Source organism: Colletotrichum navitas (genome assembly GCF_030913465.1).
Source record: "Colletotrichum navitas strain CBS 125086 chromosome Unknown LY79scaffold_82, whole genome shotgun sequence".
NCBI classification, from domain to species: domain Eukaryota; kingdom Fungi; phylum Ascomycota; class Sordariomycetes; order Glomerellales; family Glomerellaceae; genus Colletotrichum; species Colletotrichum navitas.
In genome coordinates this window covers 123,784-143,186 of record NW_026850628.1, presented here as the reverse complement: position 1 = coordinate 143,186, position 19,403 = coordinate 123,784, and the positions used below count along the sequence as shown (strand labels likewise).

At 53.1% G+C, this 19,403-nt stretch overlaps 10 protein-coding genes across 10 annotated transcripts; 8 read left to right on the top strand and 2 right to left on the bottom strand.

The window, feature by feature from the left end:
* Window positions 1-214: 214 nt before the first annotated feature.
* LY79DRAFT_524798 (initiation-specific alpha-1,6-mannosyltransferase) lies at window positions 215-1,390 on the bottom strand (the record flags this gene model as incomplete). Its single annotated transcript, XM_060555662.1, has 2 exons — window positions 215-270; window positions 325-1,390. The coding sequence occupies 2 exons, from the start codon at window positions 1,388-1,390 to the stop codon at window positions 215-217; spliced, it is 1,122 nt and encodes a 373-aa protein (XP_060409580.1).
* Window positions 1,391-1,929: 539 nt separating this feature from the next.
* On the top strand, window positions 1,930-2,411 carry LY79DRAFT_567316 (uncharacterized protein). The gene has a single exon (XM_060558884.1). The coding sequence runs from the start codon at window positions 2,109-2,111 to the stop codon at window positions 2,325-2,327; it is 219 nt and encodes a 72-aa protein (XP_060409579.1). The 5' UTR covers window positions 1,930-2,108; the 3' UTR covers window positions 2,328-2,411.
* Window position 2,412: 1 nt separating this feature from the next.
* On the top strand, window positions 2,413-3,323 carry LY79DRAFT_567315 (uncharacterized protein). The gene is made up of 2 exons (XM_060558883.1): window positions 2,413-3,036; window positions 3,090-3,323. Exon 1 carries the CDS (start codon window positions 2,448-2,450, stop codon window positions 2,916-2,918), a length of 471 nt encoding a protein of 156 aa, XP_060409578.1. The 5' UTR covers window positions 2,413-2,447; the 3' UTR covers window positions 2,919-3,036; window positions 3,090-3,323.
* A 1,748-nt stretch (window positions 3,324-5,071) lies between these two features.
* On the top strand, window positions 5,072-6,402 carry LY79DRAFT_394770 (uncharacterized protein). Its single transcript, XM_060552962.1, has 3 exons — window positions 5,072-5,092; window positions 5,150-5,415; window positions 5,877-6,402. The coding sequence occupies exons 2-3, from the start codon at window positions 5,284-5,286 to the stop codon at window positions 6,216-6,218; spliced, it is 474 nt and encodes a 157-aa protein (XP_060409577.1). The 5' UTR covers window positions 5,072-5,092; window positions 5,150-5,283; the 3' UTR covers window positions 6,219-6,402.
* Window positions 6,403-6,673: 271 nt separating this feature from the next.
* LY79DRAFT_673264 (copper amine oxidase) lies at window positions 6,674-9,081 on the top strand (the record flags this gene model as incomplete). The annotated part of the gene is made up of 3 exons (XM_060564155.1): window positions 6,674-7,008; window positions 7,062-8,690; window positions 8,805-9,081. The coding sequence occupies 3 exons, from the start codon at window positions 6,674-6,676 to the stop codon at window positions 9,079-9,081; spliced, it is 2,241 nt and encodes a 746-aa protein (XP_060409576.1).
* Window positions 9,082-9,848: 767 nt separating this feature from the next.
* LY79DRAFT_593600 (uncharacterized protein) lies at window positions 9,849-11,413 on the top strand (the record flags this gene model as incomplete). Its single annotated transcript, XM_060561577.1, has 7 exons — window positions 9,849-9,875; window positions 10,128-10,157; window positions 10,218-10,244; window positions 10,319-10,409; window positions 10,565-10,725; window positions 11,023-11,045; window positions 11,143-11,413. The coding sequence occupies 7 exons, from the start codon at window positions 9,849-9,851 to the stop codon at window positions 11,411-11,413; spliced, it is 630 nt and encodes a 209-aa protein (XP_060409575.1).
* A 40-nt stretch (window positions 11,414-11,453) lies between these two features.
* LY79DRAFT_673261 (uncharacterized protein) lies at window positions 11,454-11,696 on the top strand (the record flags this gene model as incomplete). The annotated part of the gene is made up of 2 exons (XM_060564154.1): window positions 11,454-11,563; window positions 11,633-11,696. 2 exons carry the CDS (start codon window positions 11,454-11,456, stop codon window positions 11,694-11,696), a joined length of 174 nt encoding a protein of 57 aa, XP_060409574.1.
* Window positions 11,697-12,572: 876 nt separating this feature from the next.
* On the bottom strand, window positions 12,573-14,714 carry LY79DRAFT_394537 (TLC domain-containing protein). Its single transcript, XM_060552961.1, has 4 exons — window positions 14,175-14,714; window positions 13,773-14,086; window positions 13,425-13,712; window positions 12,573-13,374 (listed from the first exon to the last, which is right to left on the bottom strand). Exons 1-4 carry the CDS (start codon window positions 14,404-14,406, stop codon window positions 12,766-12,768), a joined length of 1,443 nt encoding a protein of 480 aa, XP_060409573.1. The 5' UTR covers window positions 14,407-14,714; the 3' UTR covers window positions 12,573-12,765.
* A 1,557-nt stretch (window positions 14,715-16,271) lies between these two features.
* On the top strand, window positions 16,272-16,728 carry LY79DRAFT_394356 (uncharacterized protein). The gene has a single exon (XM_060552960.1). It carries the CDS (start codon window positions 16,353-16,355, stop codon window positions 16,650-16,652), a length of 300 nt encoding a protein of 99 aa, XP_060409572.1. The 5' UTR covers window positions 16,272-16,352; the 3' UTR covers window positions 16,653-16,728.
* Window positions 16,729-17,548: 820 nt separating this feature from the next.
* Window positions 17,549-19,221, top strand: LY79DRAFT_567294 (inhibitor of apoptosis-promoting Bax1-domain-containing protein). The gene is made up of 3 exons (XM_060558882.1): window positions 17,549-18,139; window positions 18,236-18,409; window positions 18,490-19,221. The coding sequence occupies exons 1-3, from the start codon at window positions 17,963-17,965 to the stop codon at window positions 18,979-18,981; spliced, it is 843 nt and encodes a 280-aa protein (XP_060409571.1). The 5' UTR covers window positions 17,549-17,962; the 3' UTR covers window positions 18,982-19,221.
* The last annotated feature ends 182 nt before the right edge of the window (window positions 19,222-19,403 follow it).

The following is a 19,403-nucleotide window of genomic DNA, read 5'->3' as shown; positions in this document are numbered from 1 at the left end:
GCTCTTCCTGTTTCTCTAGGGTATGTATGCAGTTTGTATGTGATTCGTCCCATTCCCGCCAAATAAAGACGACTCGGCGAGTCGAAACGGGGTTTCTGAAACATGCCCAATCGGTGGCATGTAGTTGACGCCGTTCGAGATGCAAATATTCTAAAAAAAGACACGTGCCGAATGAGGTTGTATCGTCACTGTCGTACGTACGTCGGTGAGGCGTCTATGACTCCTCGGTCTGCTCGCCAATATGGCGGAGCTCTTCGGGCTTCCAGGTACCTGGCAGTCGTTAGTCAAAGTTACAGACAGTCGCCTAGGTTTCTCAAAGCTCACCCTCAAAGTCGTGTTTAACAAAGGCCATAGGATCGTCGTAGTCCTTGGCACCCATTTGTTGGACTCCAGGGCTGAAGCTGGTGATAGGAAGCACCACAACGTCCCCCACTTTCTTGGACGTCTCCATACCCGTAAAGTTCTTCCAATCTATGGGGCCCTTGGAGTTCTTCATGTCAAAGTATCGTGGGTCGTTGAAGTAGTCGAAAATCGCATCCGTCCAGATGGCAGGGCCAGTGAGCTCGACGACGTTCTTATCGATAATGTTGTTCAATTGGCCCGCCTTCTTCCGCTTCAGAGTCTCCTCGGTGATGCGGACCACGATCTCACGCAGGACAGGGTGGCCAGGCTTGGACTGGATAGTCCATTGGCAAAACTGGATGCGGCGACTGTACCAATCCTTCCAGTCGGGACGATCAGGGTCTGCCTCAATGCCAATGACGAGACCCACGCTCTCTCGCGGAATGCGCTCAGGAATCCATTCGAGAGCGGAGCGGATGGCGTAAGTATCAATGTCGGAGTAGATGCCGCCGCGCGCGAGCAGGATCAGGTATCGGAAGAAGTCGGCCTTGAGGACGGGTAGTGGGAGGGCGTCGTAGGCATTGAGGACCTCGGGAACGGACGCGTAAAAGAGGCGGAGCAGGTTGACCGCGACCTTGTCGGTGATGACTTCGTGAACGAAACCAGGGTGCTGCTCGGACCAGCTAGCCTCCTGTTCGCGAAATTTGAACTCCTCGTCGGCGGGCGTCCACTTCCAAGTCTGCCAAATGTAGGCCGGGAAGCGCGTCTCGGGGTCGTAGGGGTATTGGTACGCCAGCTTGTCGTACAGTGACATCTTGGACATGTCCATCATGGGTTTCTGTGCGGCGACTTTGGGCGCTGAGTGCTTAATCTCGTTGTCGGTCGAGGCAGGAGTACTTGATGATTTTTTGGAGCCTGCCGTATCATGGTTGGAGGCAGCGACGACTGGTTTCGCAACGGCGGACGACGTGTCGTGTGAGGAGGATATTAGGTAGAAGACAACTAGGATAAATGCGGCCACCGCGATGGCTCTCCGGGGAGTGAGCATCGTAAGCTGCGTGAACAGAATGCGGATTTGTGATGGTTCGATGGTCGCCTAGATAGTCATTGAGAATCGAATCTTCTATTGGTCGGGTCGTGTAACGAATGCGCCGGCGGTTCTCGAGTGATGGAAAAGTTCAAGGTGTCGAGTTGAGTCCAGCCAGGCGGCAAGGCGCAGACTACGGCTAGGACTCGCTGATTGCTGCCAAATCAATATAGATCATGTCAGTTTGACGGTGGTTAGGACACAGAGGTGGTCGATTGGCAGTGAATTTGGACGCAATGCAAAAAGGATCGTAGGCGGGCAGAGCTGGCAGATAAATGAAGGTATTGGTGTTCGGGTCTGCACCGGGGAGAGAACTTGCGAAAGGGGGAGGGAGCTTGTCAAGGCCTTGGTTATGGAGGGATGAGCTAGTAGCGAATAGAGCGGGCGTGGGGTCTGGGGACGTAATGGCAGACGAGTAACGCACCTCGGCGAATGTTGAGCCCGTTGAACTATTGGTGTTAAATTAGGAGAGGTAAGGATTTGAGGAACGATTTGAGTTGCCAGGGGATTGCGAGCGCGAGATCAAAGCGATGGAAGATAAGGGGGGGGTGGGGAAAACGAGGTTTGGGCAGAGACAGGAGCTGCTGACTGTTTTCTGTCGCCTGTCAGTCAAAGTTGAGGGATGAACAGTTGGCGTGAAGTGCTGGCGTGGATTTTGCTTCTCTTGTAGGCTGAATGGATGATAGGCCGTCTTCTTGTTCCCTTGCTTTTTATTGATATATTATTTTTGAACCTCCGAAGGGAGGGCGGGTGTTCGGCGAAGGCGATGGGGCCTGTCTGTCGTTGCTGCGGCTGCGGCTCGACACCATGCCACGACTGTGGGCTGTGGAGTTCACGTATTCAACAACCATGTATCGTAAGCAGTAAGCAGGCTGTGTGGGTCTGCTGTATATGGTAGGTCCTAGTTAAAGACGAAAAAGTGCACTGACTACCGTATCCTTAGAATGAGTGGTGAAGAATCAATACTAAATGGCGAGAGTTGGGAAGCGAGGGAGGAGCGAAAAGGGCACCTCCCTCGATGGACAAATCGCCATCCCAAAAGTTGCTATCGAGTGGCTCCTCCATTTTTGCCCCTTTTCCTGCATGTCTCTGTCCGTACCTAGTGTGTACCTACGGATACGTATCTGTTGATACCACAGTCAGAGGTGGGGGAACCTTGGTGTCTACCTATCTACACAGTCCCTTGGTACGCGCGGCGTATGCACGTACGTACCTCTATCGCGGCGACAAGGAACCTCGTACGTCCCAACCAAACCTCTTTCGAATCTTGACAATCGTGGGACTCTGGGACGCCGGGATTCCGGGACGACGTGTCTGGCTCGCATCACGTTTGGAACCACACTACTGCACTAGGTGCTTCCGGTCTCCCGCGCCATCGTCGATGCCAACCCAATCGCGAGTCGGCCGAACAAACACACAGGGGGCAGCAAGGCGTCGACACTTGGCAATCGAGCTGGAAACATGCTACAGCAGTTGCCAAGATACGTGATGGACGGCAAGACAAGACAGATAAGTGAGACAAGGTGCGCGCAGACTCATGCTCATTACATCCATCCTACAGTCATTTTACATACTATCAAATTAGGCAGTAGGCACTGAGTCGAGAAGTATGGTTCTTCTTCGGAGCATTGCAGTTGATGTCTACCTAACACCTAAGTAGGCATGCTCGGAAGAAGCGGCCGAACGGGAGGGAGGATCAAGGCCCAGAACGCATATTCGTTGCGGGCCGACGCAGGAAAAGGTTCCATCCTCCTCCCTTGGGTGGTCACTGGTCGAATCCCCACGTCGTGTCGTCTCGCCCCAGTCTCGTATCGTGTCAAATACGCCGCTAGTCCTCAGGGTTTTACTCATTCAGATAGGCCCAAACTCTGTCTTTTCTAGTAGTAAGGTGTCCCGTACTCCCGGCACCGGGTATACATAGTAGATACCAGTACCCGTATGCTTCTCGTCATCGCCACTCACATGCGATGCTTTCGACCCCCCGTACACATGGCATTCCAACACGAGTGCCAAAGCGGCCCGCCAAAACTCTATCCAACAGCTAGCCAGAATATTAGGAATTGCAAAAATTCAAGATGGCAAACCACTGAGCCGCCGGCCTCTGCAGTGGCCGTGCCGCTCTGTTAATGCGATGCCAATGCAGGGAGAGAGGAGACAGTTGCATGCATGCATGCATGCATGCGAACTATTCGTACACGACCTGAACTAGGCACCTCGCTGGAATACTGGGCTTCAGCAAGCTTTTGGCGATTGGCATTGTGGGGATTCGCACCCGTCCCAATCGGCGCATATTCGTCTGACAAACTGGAGAAGCGGGCACTGCGAGGAGATTTGATTGCTTAATGCGGACGTATGTCGTTCAAGGAACAGAATCATACTCTGTGGAAATCCGTGGTGATGGATCAAGATGCAGACCGAACTCGATGGGAATCCCCCGAGCCATCACGACATCAGATTAATTGGCGCGTTTCAGAAGGGGCGCCCTGAATGGGGGTTCTTACCTAAAATAGTTATTTTTCTGCAGGTCGGTCTCCACTTCCACCTCACGATAGAAGGTACCTAGATACCTCAGTTACCTAGGTTAGCACCGCAGGGAGGATGCTCCTTCTTCCACTGGTTGAGGCATCCAGAAAACTGTCAAGCCCTGCCTGCCGTGGTTTCCATCTCTACCGTCACTCTGCGGAAGGCTTCACGTCTCCATTTCTCCATATCCTCCTTGCCTTCCACGAATGGGAATGGCCATCTTCGGGTGCTGCTTTCCCCGCCGTGCTGCTTGATTCAATTCCCAGCCAACGACACGGCCTTGGTGTCTGTGGAACACAATGATAAAGGGTCACTCTTGGGGCGCCTCAAAGGCAGAGGTGTATTTGTCTCGCGTTTACGGAGTACTCGGCAACGATTTCATCTGGAAGGTTGGGTAGATTGCCAACAATTTTTTGGTACTAGTGACTCTAGGCCTTCTACTAGGTAGACCCATCTTGACGTCGTCAGTAGCAGGGTGAGCACACATATATCGTAACTCTGATACGCTTGATTATGGCTCATTTTTGGTTATCCTTCCCTTTGCCCCCTCTTGGTCTTGATCTTTTCGTCTCACTTTTGTCCTATGTTCTTCTTCTTGTTTCTTGTCTTCTTTACTGCCGTCTTGACACCGTCGCATAACTTTAACCCCCCGTCTTGATGCAGTTTCAACTTGTAATTATGTATCTAGGTTGGTCCACTAGGACTTCCCATAGGGACGCGCCGTCTAAACCAAGACGCAGCAGCTTGCAGGCAAAGCCACTTCCTCATTTGCCCGTCCTTATCGAACCAACAGATTTTCCCCATTTATTATATCCCTACAAATGTGCCCAGAAACAAGTATCGACGCCGACTTCAATCCGAACCTCCGTCCTCGTTTCGCCAAGGCTGTGGACATGAGACGCAGCCTTGTAGAGAAGTCTTCGGGCCAAATGGTGTCAGCCCTGCGTATGTACTCGCGTTTGGGGCTGAGCTTTCCCTCCACCCGTTAGTCGTCTGATGTCTAAAGGTCTAGACCACCTGCTGGGCCCGCCCACCTCCTGAGAGTTGTAATGCCACGCTTTCCATACACCACTGCTCTACCTACCTACCTATTGCGGGATGACCTGACCCGATCTCCAGACTATCTCCAAGCTACGAAAGGTCTGCTCTCCGCCGTTTTTGCCGTCCTTCAACCTCTGACATTAACCACCTGGACAGTCAACGAACGAATCCAAGCCGACTCGTCAGTGACGACAACACCTGCTGGGCCGTAGCATTGCGCATCCGTCAAACCACTTGGCTCTTGGTCAAGATGATCCCTTCGACGAAAGGCGCATCAGGCTCAACCGGCTATGAGGTCACCGAAGTTTATTCGCTGCGCTACCGACGATGAAGCACGCCCCCCCCCCCCCCCTACCAATGCTCGTTTCCTCGATGATCAGCAGCCGCAACTTGATCGATGCCTTGGCCGGTTCCATGCTACAGTACGTGAGGACCACCCAGAAGCCCATACTCGTCTGCGTCCCTGGTGTTACTCTTAAACACACTGAAGGTGAAAGTCATGCAAGAAGCCGAACCTTTGTTGGCCGTGCATGTACTTCATCAAGCGGCTCATCTCGGCCTCGGTTGCCGCGGGCCTATCTGGTGCACATCAATCAGTTCTATGGTGGCAGAACTTGTATCTGGTGGTCACACCACTGTTGAGCCGTTCTGAGAATTTCTTGGATCTCAGGTGCCGAAATGTGTTACTTGCGGAAGACATTCCGCCTGACCAGCCGACTAAGCACCATGGCGTTCGTTCTGCATCGTTTCGGGCCCTGGCTGGGCACGAACCTTGCGGTGCTCGCCTGTAAGCCCGGCAGAGTGAGATTGCGTGCAACGCCAGCGGATCCGTTCCATGACCTCACTGATAAGCAGGCAAACTTACAATTTGTCTATCGACTAGGATCAGATGAAGCGGCTGTCATTGGAAAAGAGCTTAATCTTATCGGAATCACTCTTGGGTAGATCAATCTTAATCTCTGGAGATCTAACGCACGGGCTCCAATACCAGACCTTAATCCCCAATCGAATATCCCGGCATGGACCTTCATCACACGTATGCTCGACAGAACTGGAACCAAAGTTTTTTTGTTCGGCCAAAATCGATTTGCAAAAGCTTGCGCTCCCTCCAAGCCAGCGGGCAACCCCATCGTGCGCCGAGCCTGCGGGGAGACAGATGGCCGACTGGGCGCCGATAGTGGCCGCGGCCAGTAGTGGTCTTGGACCGCATGGACTTGCCGGATGAGGCAGTAGATCATCCCGATTCCCAGGGGGGGCGGCGAGATCTCCAATTATTCGGAGAGAAAACAGTACGAGTGATGACCGTTGGATTGGATAGTGTTGTGTGTACCCCTCCATTTGGGTTCGATTTCTTAGTTAACCTCTACCCCGCCGTTGCGAGACGATGGCCATGTGAAGTGGCAGTCCGTCAGGGGAATATCTACATTCACTGCCGAGTCTGATTTGAACAGCGCAACAAGTTGCACGTATGTAATCACCTGTCGCGGCATTTGTCAACTAGTATCGAATCCGTAACTGAATCATCGGCTCGTCCCATTGGACTGACTACTGCAGCATCCCCCGCGTTGTATCTCAGTCACCGTTAGAAGGTAGATAAGAAGGATAACGACCGCCGGTGTCTCCGTCTGGCTCCTTACACTTGATCACATCGGTTCGTGAACAAGATTTTGTCGATGCAAAATGGCTCCTCACCCTTTGACGGCTTTGTCCAAGGATGAGTTCATTGGAGCGCGGGACATTGTGACCCGCCTCTATGCCTCAGATTACTCTCTTTTCTTCCGCGCCATCTTCCTGCAGGAACCCAAAAAAGCCGAGTTGGTACCATTCCTCCAAGCAGAGCATGCTGGTGTCGTCACGGACGAGACGCCCCGGCCCCCACGCCGGGCGAGGCTTCAATACGATATCATCAGGCCTGGTAGTATACCCGAGTACACCCAGTCCGTTGTGGACTTGGAGTCGAAGAAGGAAGTCGAGAGGACTGTTGCGAAGCCACGCAGTCAGACCGCCTACCTACCGTGAGTCGTGGCCTCCAACTCGTCTGGCCGTATTTTGAACTGATTCAACAAAGTGACGAATTCGCGCTTTTCCAAGACAGCTGCATGGCGTCCCAGCTCTTTAAAGATGCCATGGCCGAGTTCTCGCTCCCAGAGAACTTCGCCGTCACAATAGACCCTTGGCCGTACGGAGGTCCTGACGAAGGCGAGGAGGACATTCCCCGCTACATGCAAGGCCTTGTCTTTGCGCGGGACGTCTCCAAAGGCAATCTCGATTCGAACCACTACGGCTACCCGATCCCCATTATCCCCGTCATGAATTTCATCACCAAGGAGATCGTCCGCGTCGACCGCCTCGCCACGGGCGGCGCAGACGACGGCCTTGACCCCCGCCCTCCATCATCCAAACCGAAGCCCCTCTTCACCAACACCCAGTCTCTCTCTGCCGAATACGTTCCCGAGCTCCTCGACATCCCGCAGCGCACGGATCTGAAACCCATCAACATCACCCAGCCCGAGGGCGCCTCCTTCAGGATACACGCCGACAACCTCGTCGAGTGGCAAAAGTGGCGGTTCCGCCTCGGCTTCACCCCGCGCGAGGGCGCCGTCCTCCATGACCTCTGCTACGACGGCCGCCCCGTGCTCTACCGCTTGAGCTACAGCGAACTGACGGTGCCGTACGGCGACCCGCGCCCGCCGTTCCAGCGCAAGCAGGCCTTCGACCTGGGTGACGGCGGGTTCGGGCGGGTCGCCAACAACCTCGAGCTCGGGTGCGACTGCCTTGGCGCAATCCACTACCTCGACGCGCTGCTGGCGGATACGGACGGTAACCCGACGCTGGCCAACGCGGTGGTATGCCTCCACGAGCAGGACAACGGCATCGGGTGGAAGCACACCAACTTCCGGACGAATCGCGCCGTCGTCACCCGGCTACGCGAGTTCGTCGTGCAGTGCGTCGTCACGCTGGCCAACTACGAGTACGTGTTCGCGTACAAGCTCGACACGGCCGGCGGCATCACGCTCGAGACGCGGGCCACGGGCATCATGAGCGTTGTGGCCATAGACGAGGGCAAGACCGAGTCCCCGTACGGCGCCGTCGTGGCCCCCGGCGTGCTGGCGCAGAACCACCAGCACATCTTCGCAGTGAGGATCGACCCGGCCGTTGACTCGTACGGGGAGAGCGACACGCGGGTCGTGGTGGAGGAGAGCGTGCCGGTCCCGATGAACGCGGCGACGAACCCACATGGGAACTACTACGAGATCAGGAAGCGCGTGGTGGACAGGGCGGGTTGGATCGACGCGGAGCCGCGGCTGAACCGTGTGGTCAAGCTTGAGAACACGACCAAGAGGAACCCGGTGTCCGGGCGTAACGTCGGCTTCAAGCTCACGCCGTCGGCGTCCCAGCTGATATTGGCGGACGAGGAGAGCCAGGTGTCCAAGAGGGCCAAGTTCGCGAGGCACCACGTCTGGGTCACCGGGTACCGGGACGACGAGTTCTGGGCCGCGGGAGAGTACACGAACCAGAGCACAGAGGAGATTGGTGGCGTGTGGGATATGGTCGCCAGGGGAGATTGGTTCGTTGACGGCAATGGAGCAAGTCGCAGTGGGAACACAGGTTCAGGCGAAGGGAGGAAGAGCAGCCCCGTTATCTGGAGCGTCTTTGGGTTGACGCATAACCCGCGCGTTGAAGATTGGCCTGTGATGTGAGTCTTTCGGCATCCCGTTTCCTCCTTTTTCCCACCTGACTCTATCCTTCACCGACCTCAGCCCATTCTTCAGAGCGTTGACTAAGTTACTGACTCGGATTTCGAAACAAGGCCCGTCGAGATTCATCACATGAACATCCGTCCCGCCGACTTCTTCACCGCGAACCCGGCGCTCGACATGCCGGGCAGTAAGAACAAGGAGAGCGTCATCGTCCCGTGCTGCGAACAGCGGGATAGTTCAGAGAACGGCACGAACGGCACGAACGGCACGAACGGGCTCGAAAGGGGTTACCAAGGGGTCCAGAAAGCGGCATTGACGCATCTACAAGGCCCGGGACCAGATATCCCTGCTGAGAAGGCTGGAGCGCACGTTCGGGAGAGAGAGTAAAAACGTAATGATGAGAGGATATTTTTATATAATGTGGCTAAAACCAATTAATTATTGTTTGAATTTGATTGTGGCACTTGGCCGTTCCTTTCCATTATTTCTACGCCTAGAGAATAGGGGAACCACATGACGGACTTGCGGACGCGCGAATCTGGTTGTGGAGGTTGACAGAACCGCCATTCTGCACTCCCAATCCATCTTGAGAGAATACTGTAGGAGATCTACTCTTCTCCTAGGTAGGAAGTATGTGATCGTAGTTTAGTTCCACGCGCCTATCAATGGTACTGACTACCAGCTTTGCAGACGCCGTATTTCATGAATCTGGCTGTAACGTCAACCGTCTCGCTCTCACCAGAGGTACCGATCATGTCGTCACCTTCTAATTGCTTGGGGCTCATTCCTTTGTTTGGCTAATTAATTATATTCTAAGATAGGGACACTTGAACGGGGTTGCTTTTTCTGCCAAAGGCGGGGTGATTTGGTATGGTTAATAAATTCTGGGCCTCACGCCGTTGTCAACGACCGTGAGTCGTGGGGCCAGCTAAGTCGATCGTCAGAGCGGGAGCAACGAGCTTGAACACGGCCCGTCAGGATTGTTTAAAGTCGCTAGTGGTTGCGATAGTTATATCTAACGCCGTGGTATCCAATCTAATGGCAAGGACCGATCGCGTGGTTCATCTGCTTACATACAAGATCATACAATCCTCCAGTAAAATAGGCCCGGAGCATATGTTCCTCGGCCCTCTTGTGTTTGAAACCGGCGAGCCATGGCCATGAGCTCATTTTTACCGTATGTACATCTGTATTCTTCAACGAGCAGCTTGGCCACATGCATATCACCCTGCATATTTGCCTTCGTTGGTTGCTGTTGGCGCAGCTATAGATGGATTGAGAAAGAGGGGTTGATTGATCTGCCCCTCCACCCTAAAAGCACCTGATTTTCCTCCTTGTCGTAGGCTCTTGGATTCTCTGAAATTCAGAGGTTCAAAGTCACGTCCAAATTTGCTCATCAGTAAGCTGTAGTCATAGCCAGTACGCAAGATTAGCACCCTGACATTCTTATCGCCTACGACGAAGTAAACACTGCGCAGTAATAATGAGTGTTTGGTCGAAAGGAATACTAATCATACTACCAGGCGACTGATAGCGAGGCAGACCTTGAGGTGAGTGTGGGCTGTCATATGTTCAGTCCAGTCCAGCAGAAGGCCCCTGCGATTGACACATCGTCTACACCTAGAGCCTTCGTTCGAAAACTACCAGCGTCAAAATTTCTATTCTAGAGCACAGGATAGAAAACGGCAGGTCTTACCATAAGTATAACGATGGCAGTAAGATAATTCTCATCGTATGGGATCCCTTACTATAAAGAATTTCTAACAAGCCACTTCGGAATATGCCTGGCCCAACGATGAGAGAGAGAGAAGGAAAGACTAGGTATCACTTACTGCGACCTTGGTCAATGTGCTTATTGTGCTAACTGCAGCGTCAGATATGCAGCACGAGATCTGCATTGTCACGTTCCGCGACAGATCGGGACTCGCCCCACCCTGTAACAACGACGCCAAGGTCAATCGCGTCCTCGACATTGGTACCGAAAACAGTCTGTGGACCATTGACTACGCTGATCAGCATCCCGAAGCTGAGGTGAGTCCCCAAAGGAGGGCTTCACCTAGAGACCTATACGCGTGAGCATCTAATAATCGGAAAGTTCAAATAGGTGCTGGGTGTGGATCTGTCTCCAATTCGACCTCAACAGTATATGCTTTTAAAATTTCTTTATAGCCAAACAGTTAATACCCGTTCATATAATAACGGAGTGGTTTTAGTGTGCCGCTAAACGTTAAATTCGAAGTTGATGGCATCGAAGAAGACTGGCTCTAATTGCGACTGTTCGATTACATTCATCTTTGGTTCATGAATGGATCTCTTGCCAATTGGAAGAAGCTTGTCACTAAGGCCTACAAGTGAGTTGGTTCTTTGATACAAATGGGAGGATCTCGGGATCTTCTCCGAACAACAACCTCCTGTCCGAAAAAAAAGCTGACACGTTCATGAATTTAGTAACCTCACCCCTGGTGGCTATTTCAAGATACAGGATAACAATATCACCTTTGTGTCCGATGACGGCATACTGACTTCCGAGCACCCGCTGGCCGAGTTCGGTAGACTGATTCGGGAAGCTGTCGAGAAGCTTGGGCGCAGTTTTCTCCCTGACTCCGAGCTGAAACCCCTCTTGGTCGACGTTGGCTTCGAAGATGTGACCTTCGAGAAGTTCAAGTGGCCATCCAGCCCCTGGCCCAAAGATCCTCATCACAAGCGAATTGGAGAGTGAAACTTCCACAACTTTTTTTGATGCCACAGAGGCCTTTGCCATGGCGCCCCGGACCCGTGGCCACGGCTGGACCAAGGACGAGATGCAAGTCTTCACCATCAGTGTCCAAGAGGATATGAGGGACCCGCGGATCCACTCTTACATGCAGGTGTATATTTCGACTTGTTTCCAAGGTACAAAAGCCTCTTCCGTCTGTCTCTCATTAACTCATTTCTCTAGTTACGTCCTCACTGGTAGAAAGCCGTTGAAGCCAGGCACCGGCGCCGCCTCAAGAACCAGCTGAGGACGACAATGCACCAGCCACTCCAGCACTGATCTCAACTACATCTTAGTGAAAGGATATTCTTCCTCTTTGGATAGAAAGGCCTTGTGTCGTCAAGATACAAGCCGCTGAGAAAAACGATACGGAATTTCGTTGGAAGGCATACTACGCATCTCGTCTCATATTTTCAGTACTTGACTGCAGTCACAATACACTGATATCACTTAGCGTACGCTTCAACGATAGCCAATCGGCAATCGGCAACAGTTTTAATTGTCCTCCCAACATGTATATGGAAATGCTCCGCTTCCTACGATCCATGTACAACAGCAGAGGACCAGTGCTGGTATTTCTGCCTGCTGCGAAAAGAGTTGGAAACCACACTTGAGGAATTAAACCCTCCAGACCAACACAATGGGTTCACAGCCTTCTGTGTTGTTCCCTCTGAACACATCACCATGGCGAGCCACATTCAAAGGCGCCGACTCTCCCCTCAACCCTTCTCCCACCTCTCGGACAAGTGGGCATACTGGCACTATGCCGGCGTGTGCCGAGGGGTACGATGAATGTCGGAACTGAGTTTCGAGAACGTTGGCACGGTTCCTCCGGTCCCGCGCCCCCACTTCGCTGATCAGCCCCCGACTCTGACCGGATCCGTACGCTTCACAAACCATTGTGGCAACTCTGCTCTCAACCCCGGTCATACGCAGATAAACTCGATCTAAATCAAACTAGGCGTTTTCATCATCAACCCGGAATACTTTTGATTCATTTCTTAAATAAGCCCAACTCGGTAAGAAATCGAAAGACGAGATGTAAGTTTCTCTCGCCCACTTCGTTCCCACCCGGTTTCCTCTTTTCTTCTCGCAAAGTCAAATGTCATCTATGCCTGTGAGTGCCTGCCATCCAGGCGCGCACTATGCTCTAGCAAAGTACGTGAGTATGTGGCGCCGCAGTCTTTTCCCGACCACGACGACACGTTCTGTTAACTCCTCTTCCGTTCCCCTATACATCAACGGGTGGTATACACTGGACCTCTGCCCACCAAGAACGTTTCGTTGTTTCGCTGGGTGGCTTCCATTCGTCAGATTTAGTCAACCTGCTTCTCGCAGCCGATTCTACCAAGCAGCTCCTTGCGGTCGCTATGGCCCGGTAGGCTAACGCCCGACGCGCTCGCTTGCCTCTTGATACCCGTTCTCCGCTCCCAGCTCTTGAGGTCAATGTCCTCAACGCCAACCTCCTCCTCGAGTGCCTGGGCCTCCTCGTAGACGTAACCCTCCTCCTCCTCTTCGCATTCGCCTTCATCGTCACTGCGGGTGTCCTCGGCGTTTCCACCACGAAGGACCTTCATGACGACACGCAGAATCATAAAAAACCACCCAATGGTAATTACCTGCAAGACAAGTAGAGTGGAAAGGAACGACCAGCGGATAGTAGAGTTCCAGCAGACAATGCCGTTTGTCTTATAGAAAGGTTCTAGCATCCAGCCCTTGCTTTCAGGTATGGGCAGCGGTCCATTGAGGTTGGGGTGCTGGCCTGTGTAGCAGGAATCGGGGATCTCTTCGGGAATGTGGGTGTAAATGGACCAGCACACCATCATGTAGAAGACGTGACGGGCAAGCAGCCACGACAGAACGAAGGCGCCGAACATGAGATCGCAAAGCGTGTTGAGCCCAACGTACTTGAGGCACTTGGCGAGCTGCGAACGGTTAGCAGATAGAACAGGAAAGTCGGAATAACGTAACGCACGGGGAAGAATAGGTCGACGACATCCATGAGAACAAGGATTAGGTTTCCGACGCGAGTCTGGTGGTAGCTGTAGCAGGCGGAAATCAGGGTGCAAGTGATGATGTGGTGGGTGAACATCTGCCAGTGATCCTTGCGACGCTCCTCAATGTTGATAACGAGAATCTGCTGCAGCCAGAAAGCCCATTGCGCCAGGATGTAGAACTTGTTGAGGCCGGAAAGCTCGCGCTGGGGCCAATTCGTCCACAGCTCCCTGAGGTTCAGCCAGTAGGGAGATGTCTTGTAGATGTACTAAGCGGCCCGTCAGCGACTGTCGCGATAATGTTGTCTAGGTCGCCAATGCTAACTTACCATGCCCAAAGGCCAGAAAACCATGTAGTAAACCAACAGCCATGCCTGCTCACTGAAGCGAGTGAGGTCCTTTCGTTTCTTAATGCCCCATCCCTTGGCTAAGGGCGCCATCACGTATTCCATGGTCGCTGCGCGGAGGCCGGTAAACAGGACGATACAGAAGGCGAGGAGGCAGGAGTCGCCAAGGCCGGCACCATACAAGCCAGTTTGCTGGTTGTAGTATGACAGGGTGAAGAACTTGACCGTGTGAGGCTGCGCCTTCGGGATGAAGAAGTGGGCAAGGAAGAGGAGGGCAAGGAGATTGAAGGAGAGACCTGGGAACGGTGCATGTCAGCTTGGTTGAACGACGAGCAACGCTGCGAGGAGTGGAAGAGTAGGCAGGAAGCCCAGGAGACAACATACCGATTTGGTTCTCGACCATCCAACGGCTCAACATCTTCCAGGCGCTGTCGTCTGTCCTCCTAACCCTTCGGATAAGCACGACATTGACATTGTTGTGGCCTTGCTGGTAAAGGGGACCGTTCATAAGCTTCAGCTGCTTGGTGCTGGCGTTGCGTTGGATCTGTGGGATGGGGCTCAAGAGGGGCTTCTCAAATGTTGGCGACGAGGCCCCATTACTGGCGGTGCCGCTCATGTTGGGCGGCTGAGCTTCAATTGGAACTCAATTGAGGTACTGGGAAGGGCGCCGACTTGCGATCCAAGTGGCGAGGCAAAGCGCGATGCTTGGCGACGGCTAGGTCGTGGGTTGGCGTAGGGTTTCGCCGGGGCCAGTCGTGTCCCAAACCTTGTGTGGTGGGCGTGTCTGGAAAAGCGTGGTGACTGCGGACACTCGGTATCAAGACGGGCTTGGACGGGAGAGCGCGCAAGACGTAGACAGGTCTTGGTTCCGCAAAGCGCGAGAGGTCGTCACTGGCGCTTCTTGGTTCGTGGTCGAGGGGGGAGGGAGGGAGGGGAGAAACGAACGTGTTGGGTGGTTTTAGGGAGGTTGAAGATCTAGAGGACGGAGATGGAAGGGCGATGGGCACCGAGGACGGAACCGTGGACAATAGCGGTAGCAGGACTGGCTGGAGAGTTCAGAGGGACGGCGGTACTGCGGTACACACTGGAACCCCAAGGTAAAGCCCGACTTCAGGTTCTGCTCTGTTGGCCCCCCGGAAGCTGCTAGGATCAGGAGTGCAGCAGGTGCGCTCCGCGGTGTGTGGTGCGTGGTATGGTGTGGTGGGCTGCGGCGTTGCTTCCTTCTGGTCACTTCAACGTGGGTATCCGTACGGGTACGGATGAATACTCAGTGATGGTACCTGTGCGTGCTCAGGGTGGGCAGCATCTGAAGTGGAGAGAGCGGGACGGGGAGCGCTGGATGCCAGACTGAGGTGGGAGGGGAGGGCGAAAGTGCTCTGTAGTTTACACGTATTCGGAAACGAAGAGGAAAACGGAGAACAGCAACAGTTGGCTGGGGGAGGCCTTGGAAGTTCCAGGTACTTGTTTGATATCGCTGTCTTTAGCATTTGGAGGCTTTCTCCGTTATGGGGCTAAACCAGAAAGTAGCAGTAAATGGGACCGTATAAACAGAGGTGGCAAGTACCAGGTACCGAAGAAGCTCTCTCCTTTCCACGCAAAATTGAGAAAGTCCAGCTCATCGGGAAGAGAGAAGGAGAAGGAAAAAAAAGACACTCCACTTTTCCCTTGCCTTGCCCTTGTCCACGACCCCCCCGGGAGGAAGAAGTCAACCGGAGCAGTGCCAAGCTGCAGCCACTTGTCCAGGGGAAAGAGGGTACGAACAAAGACAGGAGGGGACAACCGATCTCAAGATTATACCTTCAACAGGCACCAGGGGCAGGCTGAGAAGACGTTAGCAGGCTCTTGAAAGCGGTCTGGCTCCCACTTGCCAGCCACTCCTAAAAGAGGCACTCCAAAGCTCATCGAAGGCGGTGAAGGACACTGCCGTTACGACTCTGTCTGTCTATGGAGGAAAGACAACGAGGAAAAAAATAGGGATGCTGGACATGGGAAAAGTGATGTGGAGGGGAGTGGGCAGGGGGTTCAGCCAATAGAAGCACTGGAATTCTTGATTCCCCTGATCAGCCGTCGTCAGTACGTACTATCAGCTCTGACTACCTAGGTACCTTAGGTACCTATGGCAGGATGAAGGCGCTCAAGGGGGTGGGAACCCTTATCCCATTCGGGGCTGGCTGCAGATGCAATTGGACAGAGCTTTAATTGTGAAAACCACTTGCGTACCTTCACTCTACGCTCCCTAGCAGAGACTGATGGAACCAACTACTCACGGACAGCGCCAGTGTCCATTCAACAATATTGATGCATGAAGTCCATCTGGACTGAAAACTCGATTGGGAGGTCGGCCAACCCAATTCCAAAATCGAGACTGCACAGGCGCGGGGATGGACTGAATTCAGATGGGCTGAAGATGCAGAAAGCGAGACGACAAAGAGAGAGAGAAGGAGAGGTCTATCCCTCTCTCGACAAGTTTCAACAGTGTTTGTTGTGTCACTATTCCAATTGGATGCCTCGGGTTCTTCGCCGCTCTTCTCATCTTTGTGAGGTTGGTTCCTTCGTCTCTGGATGGGCGCCGAGGATGGCAGTGGTGTAGGCAAGGTCGACTGTCAATCTTCATCTTGTGCCATCTTTAAAATGAGTGATTTGCCCACCCCAGCCTCTTATCGGCCGTTTGATATACATAGTACACTGTATAGTGCCCCTGTCAATCATGCCGTCAAGTTTTTATTTTATTTTTTGCTCCTTGTTTGCTGTATCTGCAGTGTGTTTTCACACTATCTTAGGTACTCCGACCTTCTTTTTCTCTCGCAGCTCTTAGACCTTTATCTTGTACCCCTATTTCTCGTCCACCTGTGCGACCAGTAAGAACAACAAATATCCCTTTTCGTCCAGTATCAACAAACGTATCCCCCTCCTTTGACACCGCCTTGTCCCTTGACGGACTCCCTAAGCCTAGACTAGAAAATCCGACCCGTACCTGACGGCGGCCAGGCCACCCCACACACCCTGAGCTCCCCTAACACAAACCCCCCATGATGGCGACATACGGCAGCCAATTGTCATCTCTCGCAACAAGAACGAGGCCGTCGCCAAGGTGTGGCCGCTTACCTCTCGTCCTGGACTCGAGTAACCCTGATTTATACTGCATGCATACATAAATCGTTGAATGTACGAATCCTTGAAGAAGCCTGGCTGCCCGCCAAAGACCCCGCGATCTCTGACAGGACGGTGCAGCCTCCTGTGCCACAGACCAAACGTATCGCATGTCAACAGACGAATACGGTCGGACTTTAACTTCGCGGGAAACGCTCGCTCTTACTTCCGTCCGTGGATGCATTGTCTACCCGTCGTTCCGTGCTGCCATCTAGAAAAATACAGCCCTGATATCTTGGTATCCAATATGTCAGTTTGACGCTCCGCGTTTCATCCCATCCACTCTCAAAGCGGTCTATTCTGATCGGGGCGTCGGCATCACCTTGTCGAGACCGCCACTTCCAGTGTGCTGTGTCTGTAGTGTAGCACGTGTGGGTACATTGCCGCGGTGATGGCGCAAGAGCTACAGAAAAGTTATCGGCATCAGACCACACATTTGTCTAGCGCATACTACGGGCAAACGATTCAGGGAGAGATCAACAAAGTACACTACGGATACCCTGGTGGCCCGTCATTAGTTATTTGCGCTTGCTGCCAAGTCCATTCAGGAACAATGGCCAAGTAGCCAGGAAGGTGCCGGCTTCAACATCCCGTTTTGACCCTATTTCTGTTTGGAGGATGAAACTCTGATCTGTGCATGAGATAGTCCTCTATAAGAGTCATATGTTAAAGCGAACAGAATCTGGAAGATGTCGCCCGTAGATTCTGTTCATAATCACATGACCCCACTTACGCCACACTTTACCCCAGACTTGAATGTGTCAGCCACATACATGTGCATTACCTATGGTTCCTAGGTAAGCAGTGACCTTCGCAGCAGCCGCCACCCCACATGATCCCGTCCTGACGACACCACTTACTCCGGCGCTTCCTTTCACTGTCCACAGGCATCCAACACTTTCCTAAGCGTTCGTCCCGAATCACCCGACGTTAGCATACAAAAAACAGTAGCTCGTCCACGACGACTGACAGAATCCTGCTCGTACCACGCGAACGATCGTCAACAACAGGCAAAAGCAACGATGGCTTCAACCGCAAAGTACGTCCCGGCGCCGACTCAGGACCCTGACGAACCTTCGCGCTACACGCAGGCACCCCCCGCCTACCAAGCCGAAGCCAGCGCCGCCTCCGACACGGATCGTCTCTTTGGCGGCGGTGTCCCTCGCCGCAGCGAGGACGACATCCCGGATGACTTCAAGGTGCGTCTCCTGCATTCCGATCGCCCACTTTGTTGCTTGCCCACCTCGTCGCAAGCTTGCGATGTTGAATACCATCACTAACCCTAGCTCTCACAGTACGGCGGCTCAGTAGCAGAGGCCACGATCGACATCCGCAACCAGTTCATCCGCAAGGTCTACGCGATCCTCACCGTCCAGCTACTTGTCACCGGCGGCGTCTCCACCATCAGCTTCTTCAACGATGGTTACAAGGCCTGGATCCAGGACCATCCGGGCTTGGTCTTCGGCTCCGTACGTTCATCCCAAACTCCGCTTTCCCAAATTGCAACCTCAACTTGACTGGACTGCAAACTGACTTAATCCCTCCGCAGCTTCTCGGTGCCATGGTCATGATGCTCCTCACCTTCTGGAAGCGCAAGTCGTACCCGACTAACCTCCTCTTCCTTTCGGCCTTCACACTCATGGAGGCCTATTCCATCTCCGTCATCGTCTCCTTCTACAAGGCCGGCATCGTCCTCAATGCCCTCTTCCTCACTGCAGGCATCTTCATCTTCCTTACCGCCTTCGCCTGCCAGACCAAGTATGACTTCACCTCCTGGATCCCTTACCTCGGCGGCGCCCTCTGGGCTCTTGTCATCTTCAGTTTCATGTACATGTTCTTCCCTAGCAGCTCCACCGGCGAGCTCATCTACGGTGGCATCGCCGCACTCATCTTCAGTGCCTACATTCTTGTCGACACCCAGCTCATCATGCGCCACCACCATGTCGAAGAGGAGATTGCGGCCTCTATCAGTCTGTACCTTGACATCATCAACCTGTTCTTGGCCATTCTGCGCATCCTGAACAGCCAAGAGAGCAACTAAACTGCCACTGGTTCTACTCCCTACGGATAACAAATTGTATCAAGTCTGCCAGCAGGTAGCTAGTGTGGTTTGACATGAGATTTTTTCAACGGAAATTGGCCAGGATACGTCGTGGTTGTTTTGTATGGAATAAAAACCTTGGGGGTATGAACCCAGATTGGGGGTTTCCGCCTTTATCCGTTGCCCTCCGTTTGTAGTGCAGTATCTCTTTATAGTAAACTTATTTAATCACATTTTTATTTGGTGTTTCATTACAGATTGGCATTTGTGATGGGAAAGCCTGTTGAATTGGAGAAGCAGTAAAGTAATTTGATATCAGCATTAGAAGTCCACTAGTAGAAAAGGAAATGAGGGTGGGGCGCGAGTGAAAGGGCTACAAAAGGCACAGCTGGAAAGATGCGGGGGGCGGGTTGGTAGGGATA

Coding starts and splice junctions, on each gene's coding strand:
- LY79DRAFT_394356 (XM_060552960.1), top strand. CDS start 16,353: ATGGGCGCCGAGGATGGCAGTGGTGTAGGCAAGGTCGACTGTCAATCT.
- LY79DRAFT_394770 (XM_060552962.1), top strand. CDS start 5,284: ATGAGGTCACCGAAGTTTATTCGCTGCGCTACCGACGATGAAGCACGC. Junction 5,416..5,876: donor TTGGCCGGTTCCATGCTACA/GTACGTGAGGAC, acceptor TCTATCGACTAG/GATCAGATGAAGCGGCTGTC.
- LY79DRAFT_567316 (XM_060558884.1), top strand. CDS start 2,109: ATGATAGGCCGTCTTCTTGTTCCCTTGCTTTTTATTGATATATTATTT.
- LY79DRAFT_567315 (XM_060558883.1), top strand. CDS start 2,448: ATGGACAAATCGCCATCCCAAAAGTTGCTATCGAGTGGCTCCTCCATT.
- LY79DRAFT_567294 (XM_060558882.1), top strand. CDS start 17,963: ATGGCTTCAACCGCAAAGTACGTCCCGGCGCCGACTCAGGACCCTGAC. Junction 18,140..18,235: donor ACATCCCGGATGACTTCAAG/GTGCGTCTCCTG, acceptor TAGCTCTCACAG/TACGGCGGCTCAGTAGCAGA. Junction 18,410..18,489: donor CGGGCTTGGTCTTCGGCTCC/GTACGTTCATCC, acceptor ATCCCTCCGCAG/CTTCTCGGTGCCATGGTCAT.
- LY79DRAFT_394537 (XM_060552961.1), bottom strand. CDS start 14,406: ATGAGCGGCACCGCCAGTAATGGGGCCTCGTCGCCAACATTTGAGAAG. Junction 14,087..14,174: donor GATGGTCGAGAACCAAATCG/GTATGTTGTCTC, acceptor CACCGTTCCCAG/GTCTCTCCTTCAATCTCCTT. Junction 13,713..13,772: donor TTTTCTGGCCTTTGGGCATG/GTAAGTTAGCAT, acceptor CGGGCCGCTTAG/TACATCTACAAGACATCTCC.